A 13,276-nucleotide genomic window follows, 5' to 3' on the forward strand; every position below is an offset into this window, starting at 1 on the left:
GATTTAAATTTATGTAGGGTTGTAGTAGTTTTTAATGAGAGCAAATAGTATACATATATTAGAATAAAAATTGGTTTACCTCTGGATTTTCTTTATGCTTTTGTTACTAATAGTTTGGTTCTTTTACATGTATACATTAAGAGTAATAGTAATTTTATGTGTCTCCCCAAATAATGTTGAAAAGTTTGCATCATGTTGTCAGTTTCTCAGAGCAGTGTGTGTGTCATCAACCATTATATTCGAGAAACACCCCGTGATGGTGGTGGTGAGTTACAGAGATGGCAAGGACCTAGGGACCTCTGCACTTTAGTCTTGAGAGGCTCAGCATCTGGGAACAGAGAGAAACACAACATCTCTGTCTTGGCTGCAGAGTCCATGGTGGTTAGTGCTTAATTATTAGAACCTTGCTGTCTGTGGTGGCACGTGGAAGGAAGGACTGACTGACTCACTGGAGGTTTCTCAGAAAGATCTTCCTGGGGACATGGAATTTGAACTGGATCATAAAGAATGATAGGAGTTAGTACTTAGAAGCTGGGATGAAATACTCCTGGCCAAGGAAAGCACTTACTTATGTTTAAATCCATGGGGCAAACAGGGATATGTTTGAGGTGTGGCAGCCTTGGCATTCAGTAAGTGACTTAGTCCTTCTAAGCTTTAGGTGCCCCCTTTGCAAAAAGGGTTAATAGTCCCTATCTCACAAGATGTTGTGAGGATTAAAGTAAGAATTTCAGAAACAGAAACCAGTTTGCAAAATTGTTAGAGATGGCCATTATGCGAAGAATTGACTTCTTTGGAAAAGACCCTGATGCTGGGTAAGATTGAAGGCAGGAGGAGAAGGAAACAACAGAGGATGAGATGGTTGGATGGCGTCACCGACTCAGTGGACATAAGTTTGAGTAAACTCCGGGAGTTGGTGATGGATAGGGAAGCCTGGAGTGTTGCAGTCCATGGGGTTGCAAAAAAGAGTTGGGCATGACTGAGCAACTGAACTGAACTGACTGAAAGAGAATCTGTAAGGCACTTCGGGCAGAGAAGTTTAGCCCTGAAGGTGGAAGTGGATTATTGTCTCAGAGGGAGTAAGCTCCTCAGGTGTTGAGCTTGGTTTTAGGCTGAAGGAAAGAAGCCACTGTTGAGGGACAGTGGAGACATCTGAGACTGGATAATTGAGGACCCCAGTCCTGTAGGAGAAGGGCTAGCCTTGGGGAGAAACGAGCTTTCTTCTTTCTCAGTGTGGAGAAAATGAAGACATGAAAGGAACATTGATGTTAGGGTGATGAGATGGCACCTCCTTTGCCTCTTCCTGGTAGTCACCTTGTTAGTGAAAATCAGGTTTTATGCTTGAAGCAAATTATGAATATTGAAAAGAGCCTCTGTAGGGAATGGGCTTGGAAATGAATTAAGGATGAAAAGGAGAACGAGATGACTCGGTGGGATGAGGCCTGGGGCTTAGTAAAACAGAGTGAAGGAAGCCCTGAAGAGTTAGCACAGGGTGGGAGCCAGGAAAGTAGACACCATGAAAGAAATTGGCAGTCATCATGCTCTGGATTTAGGGAGTGGGAGAGACCAAGTGTGCTGTATTTCTTCAAAGAATCTAAACCATTATTGCTTGAAATGAAGACTTTGATGTGTTCCTTAAGTGAGCATCTTGAAATGTTCTTGTTTGACTCTCTGCCGAGATCTGGGGAGCCCAGTGTGTGCGCATTAGTTTTGTTTAGCTTTTGGCTGTGACTGATGAAACCAGGGCCCTTTTCTTTCAACCTGAAATCACTTAACCTCTCAGTGTTTCCATAAAATGAGGGTCTTAATGTTTGTTCACTTTATATGACAAGTGTGGGTTCTTCATGAATTCTTATTTCTATTATTATCTACCAGTCTAGGTCTGATTTGGGTCTTAGCAGCCTTCATAAATAATTTGTACTTACCTGTGAAATTTACTTTCTTAACAATACACATAAAAACCCCAAAGAAAGAAAGGAAAGGCACAGGGAGCAACAGTTTGCCAAACATTTCACCATTAGTTGTTCTTCATTATATTTCTTGTTACATTTCTGCTTTTGAACACTAGATGGGACTAAGAGATGACTTGTGTTTCAATAGTAACAAATAATTTCACAGCCTTCCCACTTCTGAAGGAAGTATTGTTTGTTTATAGAGGGGCTGTAAGTCAACTAGACAAAAATGAAGCTATTTTTATTTTCATAATTGAGACAGCTTCTTCGTTTATTTTAAATGGTGACTTTGATCAATATTTAAATAATATTAAAACCTTATATGAGATTCTGGCTGTACAGGAACAAGTGGCCAAAATATGCTACACTGTTTTCTTTACTTGTAATGTATAGAGAAATCCAATAAACAGAATTGTGTCTAATACTTTTACTTTAATCATCATGAACCTGACATAATTAGCAGTACTTGATAGTTGTCTTAAATTGAAAAAAATTAAAGAAGTATCACATACTTGTTAGTTTTTCATTTTTAAGGAGCTGTTAAGAGTTATCCCTAGAATAATATAAAAATTTCCCTAAATTAAAGGCTGCATCATTACTAATAATCCATAGCCAAATGATTATCCAGGAAAGAATAGTATAACTGGAAAATCAAGATCCATAGTTTTGCTTATACAGTTTAAAACAATGCTTCTGAAGGGATTGGGCATTAAAGTGTACTGAGGTTTCCATATATGCCTCACCCAACTTAAATATTTCCCAGCTTAAAAAAAAAAAAAGTTTTCTTTTTTCTATCTAATGTCTCATTTCTCTGCTTCTTTTTAAAACAGAACTCCTTAAATGTGTTTTCTGAGCTAGCTATGCTCATTTCGTAACATTTTCTCCTAAACCCACTCTATTCAGGCTTTTGCCCTTTCCCATACCCAGCTCCACCACAGCAGCTCTTGTCAAGTATACCAGTGACCTTTATGTTGGTAAATCCAGTGATCAGTTCTTGCTTTTTCTCTTCTTTGACTGAGCAGCAGCATTTGACCCAATTGATTTCCTCTTTCTCTCTCCCTCCTCTCTCTTACTTTACCAGTCATTGTTTCTTGGACTTCTTCGCCTTTTCTCTTTTCTGTCCTCTGTACTCATTTTCTGGATGGTCACATCTCTGCTCATGGCTTTAAACACATCCTATTTGCCGATGACTCCTAAATATGTGTTTTTAGCCTTGATCTTGCCCTTAAATTCCGAATTTTTGTGCTCATGATCTACTTCTTTACCTGCTTGTTAAACATGTTAATATCAGATCTCTTCATTCACTGTTTGGAATGTCAGGCTGTGCTTGCAGTTTTCCTATCTCAAAAAATGGTAACATCCATCTTCTAGTGGCCATGCCCAAAGCCTTGGAATGTTCTGGACTTCCCTTCACTCCCACTCTGCGTCAACTCTATCAGCTTATCCAGTGGATTCTTCCTTTAGAACATTGACCTAAATATATAATCACTTCCTATTATCTTCACCACCAGCACTCTGGTTCATGTTACCCTCACAACTCTGGCAAAAACCTTCCAGCAGTCTTTTGTCTCCTTCCCAAATGTGGTTTATTATCTGCAAAGCAGTCAGAATAATTACTTTAAAACATAAATCAGATTATGCCACTCTTCTGCCTAAAACCTTTCACAAAATGTTCTAGTAAACATCGTTTTACTCTAAGATTCCAAGACCTTACTGTGGCCTAACGGCTCCTCTTGATGTTTCCTGTTCTCTGCTTCTCTCAGTCCATTCCTAACACAGTTCTGCTTGATATCTCCTCTTAACATGGCATCTGTACTTGCTGTCCCCTCAGCATGGAAGGCTTTCCTTTATAAATTTGAGTGGCTCAGTCCTCTCTTCCCTCTTTTTAGATGTCATCTTATTTAAGAAGTCATCTTGACTATGTGTTTTGAAGGAGTATCTTACCACTGTTATGCTCTGCTTTTTTATTCCAGTTCTTTGCATAGCATTTTGCCCCCAGAATATACATTTTGTGTATTAATTAATTTCCTCTCTTCCCTCTATGGAGAAGGCAGTGGCACCCCACTCCAGTACTCTTGCCTGGAAAATCCCATGGACGGAGGAGCCTGGTAGGCTACAGTCCCTGGGGTCGCTAAGAGTCGGACACGACTGAGCGACTTCACTTTCACTTTTCCCTTTCATGCACTGGAGAAGGCAATGGCAACCCACTCCAGTATTCTTGCCTGGAGAAGCCTAGGGTCGGCGGAGCATTGTGGGCTGCTGTCTATGGGATCACAGAGTCGGACACGACTGAAGCGACTTAGCAGCAGCAGCAGCTTCCCTCTATACTGTAGGCTCTAAGAGGCTGAAAGTTGGTATATATTGTATTTGCTACTGTATGCTCAGCGTCTATCCCAGTGTCTGGCACATGATAGACACTCAACCTTTCAATGAATGGGTGAGTGAGTGAATGAAAGAAGCGTGTTGCATGTTGGGATGAGGACTGTATGGAACAAGGTTGATTAGGAGCGAGGAATTAGATGTACATACTGGTAAAGGGGCCTTGGCAAAGCATATACTTGACTGAAGTAAAGATGACAAAGAGAAGAGATGAGGAAAAGAAACACCCCATCTTAATACCTGGTCTCTGCCATTCTGATGGGCAATAGAGAGAGCGTGTTTGCTTTTTGAGGGCGATTTGGCTTCCTGCTTTTGTATATTGTCCTTAGAAATACTGAAATAATTTTAGCTTGCCTGTGTATATGCTATTTATATACATGTTTATTTTTCCAAATGATTTTCCTAAATGGAAATTCCAAATTTTAATGACATTATCTTTACATTTGCTGTTTTTGCAGTTGTGGAATATAACACCACTTGTGTGGGAACAAAACCTATTTGCCTGGTGTCAGTTTTGTATGTTATGTATCTTATAGAACTCTCCTTGGTACGAATACGTTGGAAGAGTGAAAAATTCTTTGGTTTAGCCATTTCTTCTTAAATAAGATAGATTGTGAAAAGGTAGAACTCGGTGTAAAATGTTCACAATCACTAACTTTTTTTAACTTTTACTGGTATTTGAGAATTTTTCCTAATTACCATTTTCAAATTTATGTAACTTACAGGTGTGAAGCCTCTAGTCCACACATTCATCCAGTTGGTTGGTGTAAAGAACATCGAAGAACCCTCATTACTCCTCCAGGTTTGTGTTGATCGTGTGTCTGCTGTTTGTTATTTATGTCAATTTGAGTTTATTTTCATGTGTTAAAGAACAGATTCTGTGACTTCATCATAAGACAGTGAATTTTTGAGCGTGTCACTGTTTGACGTGCCATGGCTACTGCTGGTATGAAATGATAGAGTGGTCAGCTCACACAGAGCATCACTGTGGTGTATGTGGCTTCTTGTGGATACTCCTGTGAGTAATGAAAACTGTCATTGTCATAGGGAAAGAATGCCTCCTTGGTTTGTTAGGAGCTGTTGTGTGGATGTTGCCCACAGCATGTAAGCAACAAAGACTTAGCTTGGAGCTTCAAATACTTGTCTCATTCTATTCTGCCCGCTAGTGTCGTTTTTAGGCTTGTCCCTGGTTCCTTGATACTGCTTCTCAGCTAGCGCCTGATCATTTACTCACTCGGGACCAACCGTTCCTATGATGGGCAAGCAAGTCCCTTCTACCTTCTGCATTTCCTTCTATGTTCAGGGATGAAAGCTCCTGTCCTTTACTGATTTGCAGAGCTGTTTTGAAGGTGAAAGAATATTTGCATAAACCATGTAGTGTTAAAGTAAGATATTAAATGGTTTGGTAGCTCAAATGTGCTGCTGCCTGGAAGACCCCACGCAGCCCTCCTAGGTTCTGGGATTTACATAATATTAGGAGCCAGTGAATAGTGACTGCCACTGTCACCATCTGAATTATATTATATCTGCCACTGTCACAGATTCTTTTGGACTTCACAATTTGATATTGATCTTTTTATTTTTTTCCTTACCATCCTTTTGGTCATCATTGGCAAGCCACTCCAGTATTCTTGCCTGGAGAATTCCTTGGACAGAGGAGCCTGGTGGGCCACAGTCCATGGGGTCGCAAAGAGTCGGACAAGACTGAAGCGACTTAGCATGCATGCAGGAATCTGTTAAATTAACAGGACCAGTGAACAGCAGGTTCCTGGCTATGTCTTCACACCCTGGGAAGGGGTGTGTGAGGTATCATTACTGACTTCTGATGTGAGGCAGATTACCAAGTCTTCTGCCTCTTTTCATGGACTTTTACAATTCAGTAGCAGAGAAAGTATATAGCTTTTTGGCAAAATTAAAAAATACAAAATTGCATGTGAAAAAGTACACTACAAACACACAGCAGTGTGAATATAGTTGATGCCACTAACTGTAACACATGAAGATGGTTAAACTGGTAAATTTTGTGTGATACATATGTTATCACACCAATTAAAAAAGTTAAAAAAACAAAAGTAAAAACATGCCAAATAAAAAGACTGGTGTGCAAGGCCTGTGCTGATGTTACTCTGCTCTTTGGAGCCATGGCAAACAAGAGGCGCTTTCTCGGGACCCTTTTCTCTAAGGGCAGGTTCCTGGCTTGTGTCTCACATCTCCTCTATGAAAAGAAAGGATGTTAATCACCTGTCTCCTTAGGCAGCTGCTCTTCTGCTTTGCAGATCAGTCTCATGAGCAGCCCTGCCAGCTACTCCATATTCATGTTCTTTTTTAACCTGTAGTACACCTACTGTTCTTTTTCCAAAATTAAAGTCTCCATGTCTTTTAAAATGATTTTTATTTTTGAATTACCAAATTATCCACTTAGATGTGCTTATTTTTAAGAGTTTAGAGTGAAACTAGAGATAACCACTGTTCTCTCTCGTAATGGCTTAATAGGTGATTATTATATCTTTGCAGAGAAACCTTTTTTGCCTCTGTATACACATACATGCAGGGCTTCCCAAGTGGCGCAGTGGTAAAGAACCCACCTGCCAATGCAGGAAATGCAAGAGTCGCAGGTTCGACCCCTGGGTCGGGAAGATCCCCTGGAGGAGGAAATGGCAGTCCACTCCGGTATTATTGCCTTGGAAATCCCATGGACAAAGGAGCCTGGTGGGTTACAGTCCATGAGGTCACAAAGAGCTGGACACGACTAAGGGACTGAGCGCACACATACATGCATGCATTCACAGTCAGCTTTAATGTTATTTAAATTCTACAAGGTGTATACCTTAAAAATGTGCTGTAAAATGTTGACTGCTTGGGAATGTTTGCATATTTGCTCTTTCAAACTTTTATTTCAAAACATCTTCAAATGTACAGAGAAGTTGTAAGAACAGTAAATAGCTCATTTATATAACCTTGAATCAAGAGACCCATCCAAGTTTGTCAGTTGTATCAAAGATGTCATTTATAGCAGAACAATGGCATATTACTCAGTTGTCATATTTCTCTGGTCTCCTTCAATATGCTGTTCTTGACTTTTATAACTTCCGTATGTTTAAGAATTACAAATTGGTAATTTTGTAGAATATTACTTAATTTGAACATGATGGGTACTTTCTGGTAATTAGATCCACGGTGTGCATTTTTGGCAGAAATATCACAGAAACAGTGCTGTGTTCTCATTGGATCATCTCCTGTGCCACTTGATGTTCGTTTATCTCATTGTTGGTTGATTTTTACCAGTGATTGATCAAGATGGTAGTTACCAGGCTTATTCATGGATGTAGGGGTTTTTTTTGTCTGTAATTATTAAGTATTTTGAGAAGACACTTGAAATTGCATAAATATCCTGCATTTCAGTCCCCTGTCACTTCCTAGTTTTAGCATCTGTTGATATTTCTAGTGTGAATTAATATTCTGATATTTGCTAAATGGTAATTTTTCTTATTCAGTCTTTCGTTATGCATAATTAGTTGGCATTCTGCAAAAATAGCTTTCTTGTCTTCCTATTTATGCATTCAATTAATTTATTTATATCAACACGGATCCAAATATTACTATTATCATCAGTGGCTTATATTCCATTACTAACATTATTTATTTTCATGTTCAGATTTTCTCACATTTGGCCAGTGGGAGACCCTTTAAGCTGGTTTCTGTGTCCTTTTGACATGTTTTTTATTATTTTTTGGAGAAATTTCCTATTTTCTGGCACAGCTAGGCTTATCTTGTGCTTTTCCTGATCCAACCTTGACGTCACCCATTTTTCCAAGACTCTGTGGTTTATTTTTGTAGAGAATGATTTGTAGACACTAAGATCTGGACACTCAATGTGCTCACTGCTCCTGAGCTAATGCTGCTGTTGGCCTTTCAGGGGACATATGGTTAAGTAAATATATAAAAATTTGTTTATTTCTATGTCCATTTATAGATATTGAAAACCATGAATGTATACCATTAGCTGCAGTTCATATCTAACACCAGCGAATTCATTCTAGTTTTTCACTTTTCATATTTATAGTCAGTGAGAAATCCGGCTTCTATTTTCTCCAGTATATTTACTTACTTTTTCAGTAAGTAAGGACTACATAAAGTAGCTATAAGCTTCCTCCCCTACTGGGCCAACACTAATTCCTAGTCATGTCTACCTAAGGCGCTTTGGACTCCGGAGGAAACAGAGGAGAGGGAGACGGAGGAAGGATGTTGTTTTTATACATTCTATTAATACTGTTCCATGGTTTATTTTAACTTATTTGTTTGACCTAATAATATGATTGTCTGGAATATTTCACATATTGGTGTATATATAAACCTGCCTCATTCTTTTTAATAAATGCTTTCTGTTTTACATTTATGATATTTATGTGTCTGTGTGTGTGTATATATATATATATTTGCACATTTCTTTATTGATGGTCATGTAACTGATTTTTACATTTTCACATTTACAAATGATGCATTTTCTTTGTACACACATATGAGATTCTTCCTAGATTAACAGAAGTAAAATTTCTAGATTAAAGGGTATTTGTGTGTTTGTGTATATCTTGTGTTATAAGACTATCCTAACTTGAGAATGCAAATTATATATATTCTCATTTAAAAGTTAATAGAGAAATCATGATCTAATGAAAACTGCTTCATTATTACATGTGGTTCCAAATGTGTAATCAGTTTAAAGTTGTTTGTGTAATATGAGCATGCTTTTCTTCATTATAATGATAACAATGTCTCATAGTTTTATAGGCCTGCTTGTGGTTGTCACACTATCATTTTGGTTAAGCCTGATAAGATTTACTGTTTTCATTTTTAGGTTATCCAAATGTGAAGCATTTTTCTTGGGATAAATACTTAGAAGAAACCAATTCTTTACCTGCTCCTGCAAGAGCTTTCAAAGTGGTGAGATATTATACTTTATAATATTTGATTCATTAATGTTGGTAATAGTGTTGTCATTGAAATTTAAGAACAGAAAAAGTATTGGTAAACAAAAATGAGAGAGAAGCAGAAGATGAAAGAAGATGTTTTTGAATTTTTACAATTTTGAAAGGGAAAATGATGACTGGGGCGGGAAGAGGGGAGTTTGTTGTTGCCAACTAAAGAATACTTCCATTTTGGACTTTAAAGTCTCCTTGGAAAATAATTATGGTTGAATTGGTTTGCAGTGAGTTGATTGTACAGCAAACTTCTGTTTTTCCAGCTAGATATTCTGAAAGACCAAACAGCACAAGATATCTATTGTTTTATAATGAAAATTTTATTTCTTCATTCCTTTGGGTTTGTTTATGGCAAGCTGAGATGTTGTGTTTTTTTTTTTTAATGTTATTGCTATAAATCAGCATGCTTGACTACCGTAATACAAGGTCATCTGTTTTGATTGTAGTGTTTTTCTAACCTAGGTATTTGCTTCTTGCATATTAAGATTCAAAGTTAACATCATTTGTGTGCAAGGGAAGAATACAAAAATGAATGTATTTAAAATTTTTTAAAATCTCAAACAACTTGCTTTATAATTTGCATTTTAAAAGAAAAGATACGTTAAATACTTGATTTTTTTAAAAAAGTGACAGTATTATAAGCAACATTTTTAATAGATCCTTTTGTGTGTAAATTTATAGGATTTTTAATGATAAAATTAATTAGTAGGTATGGATCCAAATACATCAGAAAAGAACATCAAAATTTTTGAGAGAAAAATTGTTACATGAAGAAAAGCCATAAATTCAGGATTATACATGAGTAATGTTTAGAGTCATGAAATTTTATGGATTTTTATCTGACCCTCTTAACAGCCTCATACAGAGAAGAGCTGCTTTGCAGTTTTGCTTTGAACTGGATAAAATCATGTCAAACTCAGTCTGCATATCTAGTGTCACAGTGATATCAGAGAGAAAATCAGAATTTCTCTAGCTTGGCCTTTAGGTGCCTTGAATTAATTGTTCTGCATCCTTTGCGTAATTTTCACGCTTGATTTTCACAGCAACACTTTTATTACACCTGTTAGCCATCACTTTTCCTTCTGCCCATAAATTTTTCAGAGGCTTATGGATTTCTGCTGAGTTTTGAGATGTAGGTAGCCCCATTCCTGTTCTTAGTAGAGCAGTTCCACCTTGTGTGTCTTGGTTGCTAATTTTCTTCTTAGATTTCTGTTACTTTTTTGTGTCACGCTAATTTCTGTGTCTCCTCTCTACAACTTGAATGTTCTTCCCTCTCTTTTAAAAATAACTTTCATGTTTGTTGACTTTTGCCAAGACAGCTCCAAGTAATGAGAAAAAATTCTTGTCTTCCCTATGACTAATCAAAAAAACCACAGTATTCTGAATTTCAGCTTAAGATCTTTGGCTTCCTGTTTGTTCCTGTGGCTAGTTGCTCAGGCTGTTTCTGTTGCCTGCAAACTTGGCTGTGTGATTTGGGATTTTTTTTTTTTTTTGGTAAGGAGAATGAAGTCCAAAGCCATTCTAGGAACTTGAGTTTGAGAGGCTGGTTCTCTTATAATAGTTCAATTTAAAAAAAAAAAAAAATTTATCTTTGTGACATAGAGCTCACCTTCCCTTCTTCTGTATCTCACTATAAAATTTTCTATTACGGCAGAAGCCGCCACATGGATTCCAGAAAAAAATGAAGCTTGAGGTCATAGACAAAAGAAATCCCATGTTTATTAGAGTAGCAACAGTTGCAGACACAGATGATCACCGAATAAAAGTAAGTATTCTCTGTTGTGGCTTTGTTTTTCTTTTTTTTTTTTTAACAAGACATCTTGGATGAAAACTTCAGCAGACATTTAATTTGTAAAGTCCTAAAATTACATTAGTAAAACCATAGGAATATGCAAAGTAAGTGATCATGTATCTTTGTAAGTATTTTTCTACTTTTCTTACTTTAATCTACATAAGTTTTCACTTTATTTATGACTGACTTTTAATATTTTGAGTATGTATTTGGAAGCAAAAGTAGATACAGTGTATAAGGTAATCTTCTGTTCAGAAGGCAATATAATACTTCATTTTCCAATAGTATATATATGTATATATTTTTTAATTAAGTTCAGTGTTTTTTTATGGGATGTTGGTTTTTGAGACGTCCAAGGCCATTGGGTTCCTTCTCTCTGACAATTTCTCTCTGGAAACTCTCAAGATTATCTTTGTCCCTAATATTTTGATGTTTTGTGATAACATACTTTCGTATGAGGGTTTTTTTCATTATCTTGCATAAATCTCCATATTCAGACTTTGAGCCAGTCCTGTCATTTTCCAGACTTCCTGACATACTTGCTGCCTCCAAATTGAATCCTTCTGGATTCTACATGGTGAGCCTGTTCACCCTGGCCCTGCTCTCCCTCTCTCGGTGTCTGGGTTGCAACCCAGCCACTCTCTTCCAGGGGGTCAGCTCTCCCTTACCCACTTGTGCCCTCTGCACTCATCATTGCCATGTCTGTCAGCTACTTTCCTTCTCTGTTTGTCCTTCTGGGTTTATACATTGTCAAACATAACTTTCATTTCAGAAGAGAGTGGAAATAAGCACCTGAGTCTAAAATGTGATTTGTTGAGTTGCCTTTCGCCTGAACAGAAAATCCAACCAAATCAGTTTTTTTTAAAGAAAATGAAATAGTGTGCCCTCAAAAACTGTTATCTGTCTTAATCTTGAAATTGTCAATAATGAATATTAAGTTTTTATAAAAGGTCCAAATTACACTTCTAGGTAAAAAATGTATCTGATTTCCTAAGCTGTGATTTAAAATATGTTAAATTATCTGTACTATGCTTTGAAATCTAGTAGTCTTATTTTCTTTAGAATTTTCATCCGGCCTCATTGCTGAGTTGCTTTTATGTTAATTGTCTTTATAGTAGAACATTTCTATTGTAAATATTTTTGGATATTTCTTAGGCTTCCCTTATGGCTCAGCTGGTAAAGACTCGGCCTGCAATATGGGAAACCTGGGTTCAATACCTGGGTTGGGAACATCCCCTGGAGAAGGGAAAGGCTACCCACTCCAGTATTCTGGCCTGGAGAATTCCATGGACTGTGTAGTCCCTGGGATCGCAGAGTTGGACACGACTGAGCAACTTTCACTTTCACTTGTGTCTTGTACAATGCTTAAATATTTCGTGTTGTATGTTTATGTATCTTTCTCTCTTACTCTTTGTTAGATAATTTTATTTCATTTCAAAGTAGGACCCAGCAAGAGAACAACTATCACTTAGCATTACGAGAAAGTCTGATTTTTTTTTGTTCATGAAAACCTCTTAATTTGCCAGTGACTCAAGTAGTAAAGCTGAAATGAAGCTGTCCAAACTATAGTAAATTTATTTCATCTGGGATTCCATAGTAAGAGTATTAATTAGGTTTAATTTTTTTTATATATTATGTTTGCATAATTTCTGATAGCAATCTTTAGTTGAAGTATTGGTGGCTAAGATGGTTAAGAATCTGCCTGCAATGCAGAAAACCCAGGTTCAATCCCTGGGTTGGGAAGATCCCCTGGAGAAGGGAATGGCAACCCACTCCAGTATTCTTGCCTGGAGAATTCCATGGACAAAGGAGCCTGGCCAGCTGCAGTCCATGGGGTCTCAAGAGTTGGACATGACTGAGCAACTAACACAGACATATTTCTGATAGCAATTTTTAATTAACGTATACTTGACTTATTTTATTCGTTTCAAATGTACAGTGTGATTCAGTATCTTTGCAGATTATACTCTATTAAAAGTTATTACAAGATGATGGCTATAATTCCCTTTGCTGTACAGTATATCCTTGTTGCTGATCTGTTTTATACACAGTAGTTTGTATCTATTAATCCCATACTGCTAATTTGTTCTTTCTCCCCTCTCTCTCCCCTTTGATAACCACTAGTTTGCTTTCTGTATCTGTGAATCTTTCTGTTTTGCATATACATTCACTTGTAT

General features: G+C 37.3%; 1 protein-coding gene across 21 annotated transcripts in view; it reads left to right on the top strand.

The window, feature by feature from the left end:
- The window catches only part of L3MBTL3 (L3MBTL histone methyl-lysine binding protein 3), a 101,649-nt gene that overhangs the window by 48,232 nt on the left and 40,141 nt on the right, over window positions 1–13,276 (top strand). For all 21 annotated transcript variants that reach the window (XM_081530832.1, XM_081530837.1, XM_081530842.1 and 18 more), the window contains 3 exons: window positions 5,054–5,130; window positions 9,184–9,269; window positions 10,962–11,072. In XM_081530832.1, the coding sequence (XP_081386958.1) occupies window positions 5,054–5,130; window positions 9,184–9,269; window positions 10,962–11,072 (274 nt within the window). The remainder of the gene's footprint in view (window positions 1–5,053; window positions 5,131–9,183; window positions 9,270–10,961; window positions 11,073–13,276) is intronic.

This window comes from Giraffa tippelskirchi, chromosome 9 (assembly GCF_054371585.1).
Source record: "Giraffa tippelskirchi isolate mGirTip1 chromosome 9, T2T-mGirTip1v1.2.pri, whole genome shotgun sequence".
Taxonomy (NCBI): domain Eukaryota; kingdom Metazoa; phylum Chordata; class Mammalia; order Artiodactyla; family Giraffidae; genus Giraffa; species Giraffa tippelskirchi.